The following is a 17,368-nucleotide window of genomic DNA, read 5'->3' on the forward strand; positions in this document are numbered from 1 at the left end:
TACAATATCTTTCTCCCATGAAAAGGGGTGTGAAGATGAGGAACACAAATAGTTTTTCATTTTTCATTGTATCCATAGGCATAATATTGAGAAATCTTATGCCTTGAGAATAGAGATGGAAAGATTTATCACTGGAGGTTACCTCTATAATTTGTGAGAAAAGGAAAGCAATTAGAACTAGGGAAAGAAGTTTGTGCATTTGATGTTTTGCCTGAGATCAAATAATCTCTAAACTATCATATGCATTGTATCCTCATCTATTGAGATTTTCAAATTAAAAATAGTATTTTTCTCCATATCTTTTTCGTGCGAATATCCATTGAAAAGTCTTTATGTATCTAAACATGTCTTCAGATCATCGTAACTATTATCTCTAAATCCTTGTGACCACATGTCTCTAAAAGGATAAGGATCATTCTCCAGGTCTCGAAGACCACTATCTTCAAAAGGATCGTGTATCCTTCTCTAGAAAACATTAACAAAAATCTCTCATGAGTTCACCAAAAATACAGAAAACATTCTAAGGCACAGACATAAAGGTAACATTTTTATATATGGCCACGAAAGTAAACTTTTAGTTTTTCTTCTTATTAGGGAGTTAAAATCTTCCAAACAGGTATATTTACAAGACTTGAAAGGGGTGATAAGATTAAAAAAAAATTAATTAGAACTATGGTCGCCCCCTTGGGAGATCGACTAGTCACTCCTTTGGTGACCAGTGTGGTCACCCCTTTAGTGACTAGACCAACAGTGGTCGCCTCGTGGTGACCAATCTAATTTTCTTCCTTGATGTGTGATTTTTCTTCTACATTTATACATTTATTTTTTCTTCTTGTATTGACAATTTAATATAGCACTCATAATTTTTTTATGTCTCACATGAAAAGGCATTTTATAAACATGCATTGTTTTATATCATCAATAGCTATATGTGTGCCGTGTCTACCAGCTCAAAAACACACCAATGAAAATAAACAAACTCTATCACAAATACATGGCACACCAACTTCTCTTCTAATCTCATATTAGGCATAGAACCCATGGCACGAAATCACACCAATTGATGAGCCACTTGGTTAGCCAATGACACAATTCCTTCTCCTAGAAAACAATTCCAAGCTAGGTGTATAAATACATCTAGACTCTTAAGCATGCAGAGGACCAACTTAGGAGATAGAGACTCTCCACCACATATAGGGTCCGTTTGTTTAGTTGTAGCTTTTACGTTTGCGATCTAAAAAACACAGTTAGTTGTTTGGTAATACACCAAACTGCATTTTATACTGTGGGACCCATCAAAAAATTGAGTTTGAAACATAATTTTTGTAAAGAAGTTTTTACATGTTTTTTTAGCTGAGTTTCGTAAAACTCTATTTATTTTTGTGTTTCAAAAGCATTTTTTTCACAATTTGAAAATTTTTTATTTTTTTCTTTACTTCAAATTAATTTTTTTTTTGTATTTATCATTTTTGATGCGCTGATATCAAAAATAATTTTAAAAAAATAAAAAATATATATTTTGATGCATTTCCAAGTAAAAAGCACTTTTGAAAAGCAACCACAACTAAACATTTTATACATGTCTTTTGCTGCACATAAACCTCAACCATAATTTTTACTAAACATGTATCTAAATCCAACTAACCACACCTAACTACATTTTTTTAAAACTTACTTTTTTAAAATCATAACCACAAAAGTTACCTCAAAAACAAACACACTCTCACAAACTCTTGACCTACAAAAAAATCTCAAACCATAGCAAGCTACATCCAAATATACACATTACATGCTAGTTTAACAGGTAAAAACTCTTGTTTTAATAAACACTTTGGATAAAATGGCCTAATGTGAATACTAATCTCCTCGACAATCAATCTCAATTTTCTTCATGGGTTGATGGTCGATTTAGTTTTTTTTTTTTCTTTTGTTTTCATTAAGTAAACATTTATTTTTCCTAATCAAACAATACGTACGTTGCAACCCCCATCCTCCTTTAGTGAAGAGAGTGCCTTTCCAACCTTCTAAACACTTCATTTATCCACCATTTTTCAGACCACAAAAGCTACAGATCAGAGGTTTACCACCAAATGATAAATAAGACGTCACCAGTTGACGTAAATGAATCCTATTGGCACCTTTTTTGGGCACATTGATCTTTAATCTAGAAATTCTTTATTAAAAAAAAAAACAACTCTAGCAGAGGCAGAACATTTTGAAAACCATCCATGCTCTGAGATAAAACCTTCGGCCCTACTTTATTTAAAGGTTTTGACGGTGCAATTCTTAGAGAATCACTGAACTTAAAAGTTGCAAGTTTATTAGGAAAAGGCCAAAGATATGTCTTCTGTTTCGTTAACATGGCTAGTCAAGTGGGGAAGCGCGTGAGCTTAAGACATCGGTAATACCTTGATTTTGATTTTGATTCTGATTCTTTCCCCATCATTACCTGGAAAAGTGTTAGGATTGTTTTTTCAGTAACTGGGATTAGCTGAATCTTGAATCTTTTGACAAAGAGCTTTTTTCTTCTCTTAATCTTCTATGGCAATTTGCTTTAGTAATTAAGAGTCTGCTATCTCGTCAAATGAAGGGGTTGGTTTGGTGGACTTAAGCTGGAGTCTTCAACTATCTTTTCTTCTTTAAATCTGCTAGTTATTTGTAGAGTCAGCCTATGCTTTACATTTCAAAGGAACATGAACAAGGCCCTTCCATGACCCACTAAACTAATGGATTAGGAGAAAATACTGCAAAATACAAGTTCTGTGTTGATGTTATATATATATATATATATATATATATATATATATATATATATATATATATATATGAGAGATTCACACCTTACCCTTGACTTCATTTTAGAACATGTTTGGGAATTTTTTTTTTTTCTAAAATTTAATATGATTTATACGTTTTGAATCGTTTTGATATCAAAAATGATTTTTAAAAAATAAAAAAATATCATTGACATCCATTTCAACACAAAAAATTATTTGAAAAGCAACCACTACCACACACCCTCTTAATATTATACGAGGAGGAGTAAGAATGTGACTGTTTCTATCAAAATTCAAAGCAAATAATGCGAACACCATTTCTTTGCCTCTCCAGTCCCAAACAGAGAGAGAGGATAATGATCTATTTTCCTATCCCAAGGAGTGTAAACAACCTAAAATACAAATACGATGTTTAATATAAAAATCTTAAAGGCACGACTCCGCTGGGGATCGAACCCAGAATCTCTGGTTCCGTAGACCAGCGCCTTATCCATTGGGCCACGGAGTCCTTGATTGGGAATCAACGCTCAGACATATTAATAAACGCATTATAAAACCATGCCTAATAATACAAAATGCTCATCAATCTAGAATGAAAAGTTGAGCAACAAAAATACACCCATGCATGAACTCTAATCGATCATTTCATAATTCAGGAAAATTAATTTTAAGCTTAAAATAAAGAAATCCTTTCTAATTATATCGATCTCCTTGTACGAAAATATAAATCCAACTTAAGATACAATTAGATTTAAAACTTTTATATATATATATATATATATATATAAACACTTGAAGGAAAATTTTTTTTTGTTTCTAATGATTGTCGATCACGGATTCTTATATTATTTATTTTTCAGTCTCTTAATATTTTTAGCATTCATAAAATTTAAACCTTTTAACTAATTAATCTTTTAGAGGCTTATTTATTAATAAAACCCCAAAATTGTGCTTATATTTGTTGTATTTCAGTAAATAAGCCACTGAGAAAATGATTTATCAATTTTTACTTAATTTTAGCCAATTCAACTAAATTAAAATAAATTACTTTAAATTATAAGATGGCTACCACTTTAAGGAAGAAAATGCAGTGAAATGATTTATTAAAAAAAAAAAAACCCTCAAGTCTTTGAAGTGTAAATTTTTATTTACACTTTTATGCAAGGCTGACACCATATTTTTCTAAGTCTACACAACATGTTATGCAAAGCATGACGCCTCATTTCTCGCCAATGGCTATTTCATCGTTGACAATTCACCAACCTCTCAAAAAAATAGCAAAGCTATGCACTACAAGGTGGCATCAACCTCGTGCTGGAAGGTAGTAGTGCCAGACACGCTAGCACTGCAGTGGTGGCGGCAACAGCCATGGTTATTGCCTCTGCCGCTAGCAGCGACCTAGCCGGGTGCATCAGGCATTGACCAGGCGCTCTAGTAGTGTTGGTGCCGTCGCTGTTGATGCATAGCCAGCAAAACCCTTTTTTAAATAAATTGATTGGAATCCAGCTGGAATTCCAGATTTTAGCCGGCTCTTCCAAGCTCCAGCCAGCCTGGCCCAAACCGAGGCTTGAAACAAATTTTTTTTGTTTGATTTCGAAAATCATTAGAGAAAAATTTCCATTTGGGAAAATTTTTATTTCGCACATAAAATTAATTCCTATTTAACACTCATAACAATAAAACATGCAATTAAATAATCTTAATTATTCTAACAAAGGCTCTAATACCATTGTTGGTTTTTTTAAATAGCATACACGCAACAAAAACTATAAAATAAAATTATTCGGGAGTTCTTGGAACCTCATTAGACAGATATAGAGTTATTTATGAATTTATTATCTAAAAATCTAAATTTTTTTTTTAAAATAATTTTTTAACGGTTGAATTGTTACAAACCACAAGTCATCCAATTATCCGACCTCTAATGATAATTCTTTAATGACAGTTCACATTAAGATGACATATAACAAGAACAAAACATAGCATTCTTTATATAAGATGACTTAGTGATCTTATATAACATCCCAGTTACTGAAACAACACACCAATCATAATCTATGGAAAAACATGGTAAATATTTTTAAAAAAATCAAATTCATACAACGGTCCACCGAAATTTCTATCGAAATTCCAACAGATTCTCCCCTATACTAAGAAATCTCAAGTTATTGACAACAACCTGTTACACTTCTATTAACCATTATTCAATCGCAACTCAATCATCCTGGGTCTTAATTCCAACAATCATCATCAATGGAATCACAATCTTTCAAACATTAATATAATAGAAATGAAGTATTAAATGACACTAAAAAAGTAAGCACGCATACATGTAGATTATAAATACATGAAAATAAAATTTAAGTTCATACATTCAATTTAAAAGATATTATTACAATTCAAATCATGATATTTTCTTAAAATACAAAATACATAAGTATTCACCTAAAGCTAGATGACTAAAGGATAGAAAGATCTGAAAATCATTCATGTCGTGAATGTGACAGATTTGGAAAAAATATAACATTAAAACATAAATATCATGGAAAACATTATTAATATTGGTAATCAAGCAATTTATTCAAGACTAGTATTCATTCATATTTCCCTACAATTCCTACTTGGTTCTTTTTAGGATTTATTTCTCATGAATTCACTAATATTTTCCATTTCATTTTCAATCTTCAACCAATATCACATATTTATACCGAAGGACAAGTCCTTCAAGAAAGTGTCGATACCAATTTATTTGTATCATTAACCATCTTTCACAAGATAACTAATCATATCTTTTTTTATTTCTTCTCAAAACTTTGGGATGGTAATGCCAATACTAATGAATCACATTAGTGTCGTTAGTCTCCCTCACCGGGACCAACTAATCAAATTTATCATGAATGTTGATATCAATACAACCTTTTGATATCATTAATTATTCCTAACCCAAAATAGTTAATCAAGTCCCAACAATACTTTTAAATATCCTCGGTAATACCAATGTCGAGGACCCTTGACATCATTAGCCTCCATACCAGAAATAGCTAATCAAGTTGCATGGAAATGCTGATATCGATATAGCTCATCAATATCATTAACTATTCATAACCTGAAATAACTAATCAAGTTCAATATTCCCCATGTTCCAAGATGATCATACCAATGTTAATAAACCCTACTAGCATCATTAGCCTCCCGTTCTTGAAACCGACTAATCAAATCTAGAAAATATCGATATCGATAAAACCAATTAGTATCATTAACTATTCACTACCGGAATAGTTAATCAAGTCTATTTTCATTTCTCATTCATTTCATTAGATGCTTCTCTTTTGGCAACATTTATATATAAAATCTAAAAATTAAACAAGCTTTCATAATTATGTACATTTAAGAAATATATGGGTGTTTCTATCTACCTGCTACAGAAGCCTGGCCCGCACTCCCTTGTTGTTGTTGTTGTGGCCCTTTCTATAATCCCTCCTAAATCTACAAGTATAACACATCATTTCTTACTCAGTTACATTACTCATAACAACAATGATAATAATAACATATAATAATAACAACAACAATATTGGCTTCTTTTTAACAATTATTTCCATAACACAAGCTACCAGCATTACTCCCCCTTCAAATTCCTAAATGTGGGGGCAGGCGGACCAGACTTCCCGGCCATTGTTAGTACTACCTGGCAGACTCAAGTAAATGGCAATCCCATGTTCAAATTCACCACCAAACTTCGTCTTTTGAAGGCAGGGCTCAGAAAGATCCATCAGCACCACACAAGCCACATTTCCAGCAGAGTGGCAAAGGCTAAAGATGAATGGATTATAGCTCAAACCACTCTGGACCTCAACCCTACAACAGTTGCAGCCAGATCCACAGAGAGGGAATTAACCAACACCTACATGCAGCTATGTAAAGAAGAGGAGTCTTTTGTCAAGAAAAGATCCAGAATCCAGTGGCTTCAGCTAGGGGATAGGAATTCGAAGCTTTTCCACAATTCTTTGATGCATAGACAAGTTCAAAACAGAATCCATACTCTGATGGATGAAGATAGCAATTCTGTTCACGATTAGCAGGAGTTAGGAAACATGGCAACAAAGTATTATGAGAAAATCATGTCTCCTCCCCACTCTCCCTTCAATAAAGATATTGCCAGCATCTTCCTAAAATCGATATCAGATATGCAAGATCAGCCTTAGGCCACCCCATCTCCAATGAGGAAATCAAGGCTGCCCTTTTCTCCAATCCTGATAACAAAGCCTGTAGCCCTGATGGTTACAATACCCTCTTCGTCAAGAAAAGCTGGAACATAATTGGGGTAGAATTTATGGCAGCTGTCAGGTTTTTTTTCTCCCATAACAATTTGTCACGCTGTGTTAATATAACCAGGTAGCTCTAGTGCCTAAAATTGAAAACCTTACATGCATGAATGACTTAAGACCAATTTCTTGTTGCAATGTTATATACAAATGCATTTCCAAGCTCCTTATGACCATATTAAAGATTGTCTTATCCGATGTTATTGGCCTGTCCCAGTCTGCAGTCCTTAGCTCTAGGTATTTTTTAGTTCTCAGCTTATAAAAGCAGTTGTTTTCTTTTATAAAGAAAAAAACATAATATGTATAAGTTTTTACAGCTCTAATAATGTCTAATATTTAAGAGAATATTGACTTAAAACATTTTAGAAACAATATTTTAATGCAATAAAAATCTTATACTTATAACAATTTTATAATTTTCTTTGAAAAGAATTTTTATCCAATGAATTTTATCTTTACTCTAGATTCATTAATATAATATTATATGAATATTAAAGATAAATTAAGTCTTTATTAATAATAAATATGTATTTACATGAATATAATAATGTTATATAACCAACCAATTAGTTACTAGGCATATTAAATTAACATTATAATCTCTGAACCTTATTTTTTTAATAGAGTGAAGAGACTGGAAAATTATTCTCTTTTGAAAAAAAAAAACACATCATTACATATGCATTCTTGGAATATCAAGAAACCATGTAAGATTACATATGCATTCTTGGAATATCAAGAAACCATGTAAGAGTACGATAAAGTCCATCGAGAATGTTAAAGAAAATTGTGGAAGTAGTGTTTACCTTGATGGATACGAGGAAAGGAAGATTGGGAGGTTCTTGGTATGGTAATGAAGAAGAGAATTGCAGAAAAGATGGTAATGGATGTGTAGACGGGTGGAAGGGAAGCTTTTAGGATCAAATGAGTGGGCAAAGTAGAATCAGATTGACATTACGTTTCAACCATCACATTCACCGCCACTAATTTCTCTTGTTTTTCATTTCTCTTCTGCCTACCGCCCCATTATGAAGCTTTCCTTTCTTACTTTTAAATAAATAAATTGTATTCTTTAATCTCTATTTAAAGACTTTTTTCCATTAATGGGGCTTAGGAAGTTTTTCAAATTTCTAAAACATGGAGAACAGAAAACAGCAAAATTTAAAAAGAAGAATGAAGTGCTCTTTGTTTTGGAAAATTATTATTTAAAACAATTACTGCAAGTTTTAAATTTAAAACAATCACAACGGAGCCTTCAATCTTTTAATCGACCCTACCTCGTAAATTTGTAAAACAGAGTTGTGCACTGTTCATAGAGACGGGGAATAACCAAAAACAGGCGGCACCCACAGCAATATAACCAAACAATAAAAAGAGGGGGGGTGGGGGCCACTACGCCGCCAGTCCATGCAGCGGTTCAGAGGCCAAAAACAATTAAGCCAACGCAGAAATGTAATGATTAGCATATCCTTAATACAAGGAAATTCACAATGGATCCCACAGATATTTGGAAGCTCTAAGACTTAGGGTACCAAGTACAGAAAGGCACCAAATCCTTCCCGAAATCGAAAGCTACTTCCCAGTTAACTTAAGCTCTATAATGCACGCCTTGCAATTTGCTAAGACGGGCTCTCAGCAAGTACACGCTGGAAATTCTTCAACCTTCCATTTTGCCCTCCAAACTAAGGCTGCCTGTGAAAAATCCTGAAACTCAATCCTCGGTCTAACACCAATTTTTTAAAAAAGTTAAAAAGAAGAGAAAACACAAAGAAAGGAAAAAGGAAATAAACCCAAAAGTGTCCTTTAGGAAAATAGAAACACTACAAGCATAAATTTTTAAAAAGTTTTTTGCTTTTTCTCCGGCTTGGACGAGGGTACAAATTAGTTTAAATCTAACAGAGCCGGATACCTCTTCATATGTTGTGACTATAAATTGTATAGATTAACAACAAAATACCTGCTTTGACTGCAACAGCTCATGATATCACCATGTGAACCTTTCCATCTGCTATCATCACTTTGTTCTCATCATGCAGCTTCTGAAATATTATAAAGAGAACCGTTTCTTTACAATTTATCCTTTCTATAAGAGAGGGAAGAAACAGAACGTGTATAGTGATATGCACGCACCTAAAAGTAATTCTAAACTCGAAAAGGCATTTCCCGTTTAAAAAAGAAAGTGAAAAAAAGGCCCTCAATTCTGTAGAGTAATAGAATGCAAAAATTCCTGTATGATAATCCCTCCCAGTGAATACAGAAGATCAATTTACCTGTAATAGAAGCATTATCTCTTCCCTGGAGTAGGGAACACCTCCTGTGTTGACAACCTTCTCTAGGTCATCAATGGTTATGCTATCCATGTAACGCATGTGCTCCCGGAATGCTGAATTAAATGCTTCAATTCTGCAACTCAGCAGGGGCCAAAATACATAATCAGCATTGTAAAAGAATTCTGGAACAGAATAGTAAACCAGAAGGATCATAGCTATTAGTTGCTAGTATCAAACCTTTCTAGAGACAACTCAGCAGTAGCTTGCTCTGCTGGAGGATGGTCATCTACTTCCATGGCATCTGTTGTTGAACTGAACAGAAGGGGGAAAAAAAAGTGAACTGCAGAACTAGTGCAAACCTCGGGAAAAATATGCGTGCTACTGGAAGAATATGTTCCCACACTTAATTTCATTTCATTAAGAGCAATTCAGCAATCCTGGCCCCCAACAAATCCCAGGACAAGAAACCCTCATCTAATGCAGCTGCCAGCTAGCCCAAACACATTCGTTGTAAGAAGAGCACATTGCAACAACTTTTTATTTAATTAATTGATGCCCACAAAGTTCAGCATAAGGGAACTTGACACGGTTATTTATTAAGATGCAGCATCAGATCCGAGTTATGTTAGCACAACTACAATAGTTTGAAGTTCTAGTTAGATCCAAATGTCTGTCTACAACCAAGATTTTGAAATATGCTGAAATTGACCAACGTGCTGTCAGCTGTCAACTACCTCATTTAAGTGTTTTTAGCAACATTTTGGAATACTTGTGAAGCATGAGCACTTAGGGTTTTAATAACAAGTCATTATCCAAAAAAAAATTAAAAAATTGCCATGTAGCACATGCACAAGCATCCATAAATAAAAGACAAATAGTTCAACACTATGATATGCGACTGAATATTGTATGCTTGTGGTTTTTACATTCCAGTCACGAGAGTGAAAAAAATTGTAACTGGAAATGAAAGAGGTATGATGATATGGTCCATTATATATACCAAGAAAGATAGTGAGAGTTATTCCTAGGACACTGGAAATGGTGAACAAAAAAAAGAGTTTCAGGAAGAATGTTTAAGCATTGTCTACCCACCCAACTCTATCAGCAGTAGTATGGTCATCTGCATCATTTCTATGAGAATGACACTCAGCTTTGCGCTTTCCCTCCAACTCTTTCTCTCTTTCTTGTTCACGCTCCTCCATCTCAGTAAGTTCTTTATGATAAATAGCAAAATTTAGAACTTTTAGGGCAGCCTCAACATCAGATTTGGAAACCTGCAGGAGCAAAAATCATTTACAACATGCAAAGAAATCATAAATACTAACCCCATAGAAAATGACCTGTATGCTGATAGTACTGAAAACTGAAAGTAAAACAGCACAAATCTCATAACATGCCTAAAGAGATAGGAAACTAATACCTTTCTGCTCAATTTTAATTTAGCATGAGCAGTGGAGAGTCGTATTACAGTTTCTAAGGTTCTAGCAGTGATTGGAAGTGTTCCGCCCGTCTACAAAAAACAAGCAACATATCAGATGATGAAAAGAATGAGAACAGCATCAATTATCTCCAATACCTAGCTAAGACCAACCTTTGCAGTTGAACTGGCACTTCGGAGCTCAGCATATGCTGTCGCAATTTGTTCAGATGCCTGTGGACATAAGGGGGAGCATTAGCTTGAAAACAGCCACTCTGCGTTTAAGTGGGTTGGGAGGCAAGGAACACAGGTTCCCCAACGAAAAATGTTATTTTTCTGTTTGAAACTGTAGAATCAGATATGGAAGATTGGCAATTTACAGAAGGGAATGAAAAAACTCATAAGACAAAATATGAGAAGCATAGTGACCTCATCTGTCAGCTCAGGCTGAATCCTATGCTTTGCATAATGGATATACTTTTTAAGAAACTTGATTGTAAGCGTATCACGCTTCCGACCCCTTTCTGTTTTCCTGCCATGCAGCATCCGGTTATACTTGACAAAGACAGATGAGTCGGCATCAGCATTGTCTTCTCTTCCATCAACCGCCGCCTCACCTATATTTGCAAGTTTCTCCTGATGAGCATTTGTGAAAGTAGCCTTTATTAAATGAAAAGGATATATCACATACCACCATCAGTTGCAGAACGGTAACGATGCATACGCAAGACATGCTCTGAAATGTGACGATCAATGTCTGGATCCATTTGATCCAAGACTATAAATAATAAATCAAAACGAGACAGCAAAGAGTCTGGAAGTCCAATATTCTTCGTTGGTGTAATTGAACGGTCATACTACACATCCATTCAGAAAATAGAAAAAAGCTAAGGTAAGCAATTTGAACACAAGAATAGAATGATGTAACAACTTGCAGTAAAAATGTCTAAATGATTGGCAAATATTTCACTTACAGTTCCATATATGGGATTTGCAGCAGCCACCACACTACATCGAGCATTCAGAGATGCATGGATACCAGCTTTGGCAATAGTAACAGTCTGCTGCTCCATAACTTCATGTATAGCAACACGATCCTGATCATTCATCTTGTCAAATTCATCAATACAAACAACACCTCTATCAGCAAGAACCATTGCTCCAGCCTCAAGCCTCCTTTCTCCTGGTAAAAGTCAAAACAAATTATAACCCGGATTAAAAAGTCAAAAACTACCAGATAATGCTAAAGTGCCTAAACCATGGCTCATTACCTGTTTCTTGATCAGAAGTAACAGCAGCTGTCAGACCTACACCAGAAGAACCACGACCCGTTGTTGATATGGCCAAAGGAGCAATATTCATGATTGCTCTTAAAAGTTGAGATTTGGCAACAGATGGATCACCAACCATCATCATGTTAATGTCACTAAAAGAACAAGGGGATCAGTTAGACTCAAAAGGCAATCCGGCACTGTGAAACTGCTCTAAATAAAACAGAAAGCAGAAAAGGAATCTGATCTCTTGTAGACAAGTACATGTAACCGGGGTACTGTTTTATTCTGTATTGATCAGAAACATTAAAATGCCAACCAGAGAAACGTTATCACTCACCCTCGCAAATGGGTGCCATTCTTTAAATTCTTTTCCACTCCACCAAGCATCAACAAAACCACTGCTTTCTTTATCCATGAATGGCCATATATTGAAGGTGCAAGTGAATTACCAAGCAGGTCAAATACATCATCCCTTTCGGCTATCTTTTTAATGTTCTTTAAATCTTCTGGACTGTAAATCGGTGCATTTGCCTCTTTGTTGAGCAGAGAAACATTATTAGCTATGAGCACAGTCCTGTTCATCAAAATCACTTTGTCAAGCTTCAAACCAGAAAACAGCATGCCATGAAGGGGAATAGGAAAATCATTGTACGGGATGGTGCATATAGTTCAGAGGTTGGTGCTACCTGAACACTCCATTCACACTGCCCTTGCTCTTCCCGGGAAGTGCTTTATAAATTCCCACAATAGCCACTCGATCACCAGGCTTACAGCAGTCAACCAAATCATCCTCAACTATGACATCCACAGTGCGTGGAAGCTGACCAGGAGCAGAGTTCTCGGGGACTTCTTGCATTGACAAGGTTTGATGATCCTTGTAGTTGCACAATCCATACTCAGTAACCAACAAGTGGCCGTTCTCATCCTGAAGAAAATAAATTTCTATGAAAAAACTTCCTTTGACAATGGCAAAGAATAGAGAAGTCAAGGACTTGACAATACCCTTGTAGGATACACTGAGCCTGTGGGCAAACCAACATTAGAAGTAATGTCCCGATATTCACGAGTAGTTAAGCTCCCAGTCTGAGGACAGAAGTGAACACTTTTGACAACCTTTGGCCTTACAAGGGAACCTAAAATTGAAGACTAGCAGTTTAGATTGAAAATCATGCTTGTCGTCCAAGTACATGTAGGGCCAGTTTAGCTTTCAATTGCCAATATGTTAAAATCCCATGTAAAAAAAATAGATTAATTATTGAGAGTGAAGCGACGGTACATTTGGTGATTATGCCTTGGACGCAAACCATGGAGCCAATGAATTCAGAAAGAAGGTCTCTAGGAGTGACACGGCGAGAAACAAAAGGACCTTCAAAACCCACAAGAACTTGCTCTTCTTCCTTCAAGTACTTTGGGTCAACGCTGCGAGCAGTGTCGGTGGCCGCATCGCAGAATGCTTGCATATACTCACTAGGGTTCCGCAAAATCCTAAAGAAAGGATAATCAAGAAATGAAAACCTTGGTGGAAAAAAGATCTGATGTGATGAAAAAAGTAAGATACCTGGGACCAAAATCCTGGAAAGAGTGGAGATCGGAGATATTGATGATGAGACGGCGTCGCTTGTGATTTATCATGGCTTTGATCTCATCTTTGTATATGTTTTGATCCAAGAAATCCAACAAAGCTCGCTTGTGACTGCTCCTGTCTTCCATATTCACAGCCACCCCTTCTTGATTTTGCTGCTTCTCTTCTCTTCTCTTCTCTTTTAGGCTTAGGCTTCCCCAGATGAAAAGGGAAAAATGAATGTGGACTCCTTTTGTTTTCGCGCCCTAGCCTTGCCTTGCCTTACCCTACTCTGATTTTGGCGGGAATGAGGTGGTGGGTTGCCCTTCCTTTGGCGGGAAGGGGAAAAAAACTGCAGGAATGACATGTAGTTTGTGGGCCTCACACGCAGAAAAAAAATTAATGTCAAAAATCTATCCAAAAAAATAAAAAGTAATTTTATTTTTATTGTATATTCATAAGCCATCTTTTATTTTTTATTTTTTATTTTTTATTTTTACATAATAGGGACATAAGAATTGAAAAAAGTTGGTAATACTCAAATTATTTGAGAAACACAACAAAATTGAACAACATTTTTAATATCACGTTAAGCTTTTTTTCTCTCATAATACATCTCAATGAAATATTAAAATAATAAAAAGAAATTATTGGAAAAGAAATGTAGATAAATACTAGGTGCATGGAATATAGACTTTGGGCCATGCATATAGCCCAAAAGAAAAGAAAAAGTTATTATGTGTTGACTTACAGAATTAAATCTGCACTCTTAATTCCTAACTTAAAACAAAAATAACAAATCAGATGTTATTTATTTTTATTTTTTAAAAATAAATTGTTTATTGTGGGTAACAACGTGTTATCTACCTACCAATTTTCAACCATCAAAAGTGGTTAGAAAATCAAACTTATATTTTTTTAATCTAAAAATCTATTTTTAGCTTATTTTCATTTAAAAACACCTTGCAACCTTAATAAACCAATTTATCAATTTAAAAAACCATAAAATTAGTCCAATAACACAAAATCAAGTAAAAAAAATTATTTTTGAACCTCGATTTATCTTTTCTTGTAAGATAAAGGGTAAAAAACATTTAAATAAAATTTTTCTTGTCAAATGAAATTTGATGACACCAACAACAACTTTTTTAATGTTGAAATATGGTCAATCAATATCTTTCTCTCGCTTTTTATTTTTCAGGAAGTTTTTCTCTTCTCTTTCAGTCCAATAGCTAAAAAACATATAAAATTAAGTATCCGACCAAAAAAAGTATCAAAACGAGATTTGCAAAACTTTAAAAGTAGGTGCTCCATAAATAGTATATAAAAAAAGACTTGTTCTTCTTCTCAATCTCAGTTTTGGCCCCTGAATTTTAGTTATTTTACAAGCTCTATAACCAAAATCTGCTTTTGTCAAATCAAGCATTAATCTAGTATCTAGATATTTTTTGAATATTTTGATAACCATATAAAAAGCAAATCATGAAACATTTTCATAAAATACAATGTGAAATGTGAAATTAAAAAGAAAAAAATGCTCAATGACTGGAGTGGATTTTTTTATAAGAATCTAAAAAAAGAGAAACACGGTTACAATTCATAATATTTTCTTTTGCTTTAGGTTTGTACTAGATATGTTGCCCATGTGTCGCCATGGGCTAAATAATTTTTCTTAATGTAAAAATAGTGAGGTTAAAAAATAATCAAATCCCAAGTTATTGGTTAAATTGGCAATTTAAATAATACAAAAAAAAAAACCCAACATCAATAAATAAACTAACAAAAAAAAAACCCACACCCGAGCCTAAACCTAATTGAAGGAAAACTGGAAAAAAAAAAAGTCAAGCTTAAAAAAAACATCAGCTTAAAAAAAAGAAGAAAAAAAGTAAGCCTAAGCGAACCTCCCGAACCTAGTATAATCTAAAAAACTTATAACTTGTTAAATTATGGACCCGAGTTCAATCAAGAAGTTTAGATGTCATCCATTTTAATTTTGAATGATAGAATCGTTGAAAAAATATTAATAAAAAACTTGTGAAAGAAAAGGAACAAAAAAAAATAGGGCTAAAATTTGGCAGAAAAAACCCAATAAGGATGAAATCTAAAAACAAATATCCCAGACAAAAAAATTACAATTAAAAGAATTAGGACCAAACTTGAAAGATTAAAAAATCACGGAGGTTGGAATTGAAAATCATTTGGAATATGATATATTATTTATAAATTAAAAATGGTAGGGGTGAAATAAAAACAAATTGTCGAGAGCTAATCGAATAGAATCAAACCGAAAAAAAAAATAAGAAAACAAAAGTTTAAAAAATTAGAATTAAAAAAAAATAACATAAAAAAAGTTAAAAAGAGGATAAAAAATAAGAAAACGTCAATTTAGAAAAAGGGAAAAAAATAGGGCAAACCCAACAAACCTCTTAAACCTAGTATAATCTCTAAAAGTCGCATTTTATGAAATTTTTTACCCAAATTCAATTAAGAAGCATAATTATCAATCAATTTAATTATGAAAGATGAGATTAGTAGAAATATATTAATTAAAAAAACCTGCTAAAGTAACAAAAATAACAAGGACAAAAATTGATAGAAAAAACCCAAGGAGGATGCAATTTAATGAAAAAAATAAAAAATAATCCTAAATAAAATAATTATAAATAAAAAGAATAATGATCAAATTTTAAAGATTAATAATTATATGGGTGAAATTAAAAACATTTGTAAAAATCATGCAAGCCCAAAAAAAAATCCTAAACATGGTTAAATCTTAAAAAGCCTCGAGCAAATTCAACAGTCAACTCAGGTCAACAAATCAACACGTATGATCTAGGACATAAAATCAAAATGACCATATAAATAGAAAAGTGAAAAAAAATTATGGCAAAAAACAATATTTGAAAAAAAAATCCTTTAAAAAAAACAGAAGTCAACTCGGGCTAGTCCTTCAAATCCATAACTCAGGTCATGAGATCGGGGTGATCCCATTAAAGGCAACCCTAAAAAATCAAAGAAGCAAGTTTCTTAATCAAACAAATATTGAGAGATAAAATGGAGAAAAAAATCAATAAAAAAATAGCAATTAAAAGAATTAAGACTAAATTCAACATAAAAATGAAATGAAATTAAATGTTTAGGGATGGAATTGTAAAAAACAAATCCATTAAGAAAATGATTAAAAATAGAAATTAAAAGAATTATGACCAAATTTGACATACAAAATAAATGAAAATAAATATCTAGGGATGTAATTGAAAAAAAAACAAATCAATCAAGAAAAAGATTCAAACGAAAACAAATAACAAATAAAAAAACGATGACCAAATTTAAAAATTTAAATGACCGATGATGAAATTGAAAATAAAATCCAATTAGAAATAATCAATGTAAATAAAACAATTGCAAATAAGAGAAGAATGATTGAACCAAAAAAAGAAAAAAAATGAAGGGATTATATGATTTTTTGCATGGCTGGAATGCAATCCGAAGAAGAAAGAGAAGGAAAAGAAAAAAAGAAAAGAAAAGAAAAACATTTTTGAGCCAAACCCCAAACTACAATACACATGTCATCTAGAAAGGAAGAAGATGTCAAGACAAATCAAATGATGTGGTGGAATCACGATTACAACTATCAGTTCTAGTTGCAAGAAGGTGACAAAGAGACCAACACGCTGATGCATGCGAGGCATGCAACAACACCTTTTTTGTTTTTTTTAATACTTGTATAAAACTAAAAATACT

The 17,368-nt window shown here is 33.4% G+C and overlaps 1 protein-coding gene and 1 non-coding gene across 2 annotated transcripts; both read right to left on the reverse strand.

Moving 5' to 3' along the window:
- Positions 1–3,212: 3,212 nt before the first annotated feature.
- Positions 3,213–3,285, reverse strand: TRNAR-ACG (transfer RNA arginine (anticodon ACG)). Its single transcript has one exon. It is a non-coding gene; the product is annotated as a tRNA-Arg (tRNA).
- A 5,143-nt stretch (positions 3,286–8,428) lies between these two features.
- Positions 8,429–13,886, reverse strand: LOC133698595 (DNA replication licensing factor MCM3). The gene is made up of 16 exons (XM_062121571.1): positions 13,622–13,886; positions 13,340–13,548; positions 13,066–13,196; positions 12,750–12,988; positions 12,401–12,637; positions 12,061–12,215; positions 11,764–11,972; positions 11,481–11,646; positions 11,219–11,406; positions 10,964–11,023; positions 10,793–10,882; positions 10,465–10,646; positions 9,610–9,684; positions 9,373–9,505; positions 9,060–9,141; positions 8,429–8,794 (listed from the first exon to the last, which is right to left on the reverse strand). Exons 1-15 carry the CDS (start codon positions 13,771–13,773, stop codon positions 9,079–9,081), a joined length of 2,289 nt encoding a protein of 762 aa, XP_061977555.1. The 5' UTR covers positions 13,774–13,886; the 3' UTR covers positions 8,429–8,794; positions 9,060–9,078.
- Between the last annotated feature and the right edge of the window lie 3,482 nt (positions 13,887–17,368).

Source organism: Populus nigra, chromosome 7, assembly GCF_951802175.1.
Source record: "Populus nigra chromosome 7, ddPopNigr1.1, whole genome shotgun sequence".
In the NCBI taxonomy this organism is placed as follows: domain Eukaryota; kingdom Viridiplantae; phylum Streptophyta; class Magnoliopsida; order Malpighiales; family Salicaceae; genus Populus; species Populus nigra.

Coding starts and splice junctions, on each gene's coding strand:
- LOC133698595 (XM_062121571.1), bottom strand. CDS start 13,773: ATGGAAGACAGGAGCAGTCACAAGCGAGCTTTGTTGGATTTCTTGGAT. Junction 10,883..10,963: donor GTGCCAGTTCAACTGCAAAG/GTTGGTCTTAGC, acceptor TGTTTTTTGTAG/ACGGGCGGAACACTTCCAAT. Junction 9,685..10,464: donor ACTACTGCTGATAGAGTTGG/GTGGGTAGACAA, acceptor CCTTCTGTTCAG/TTCAACAACAGATGCCATGG.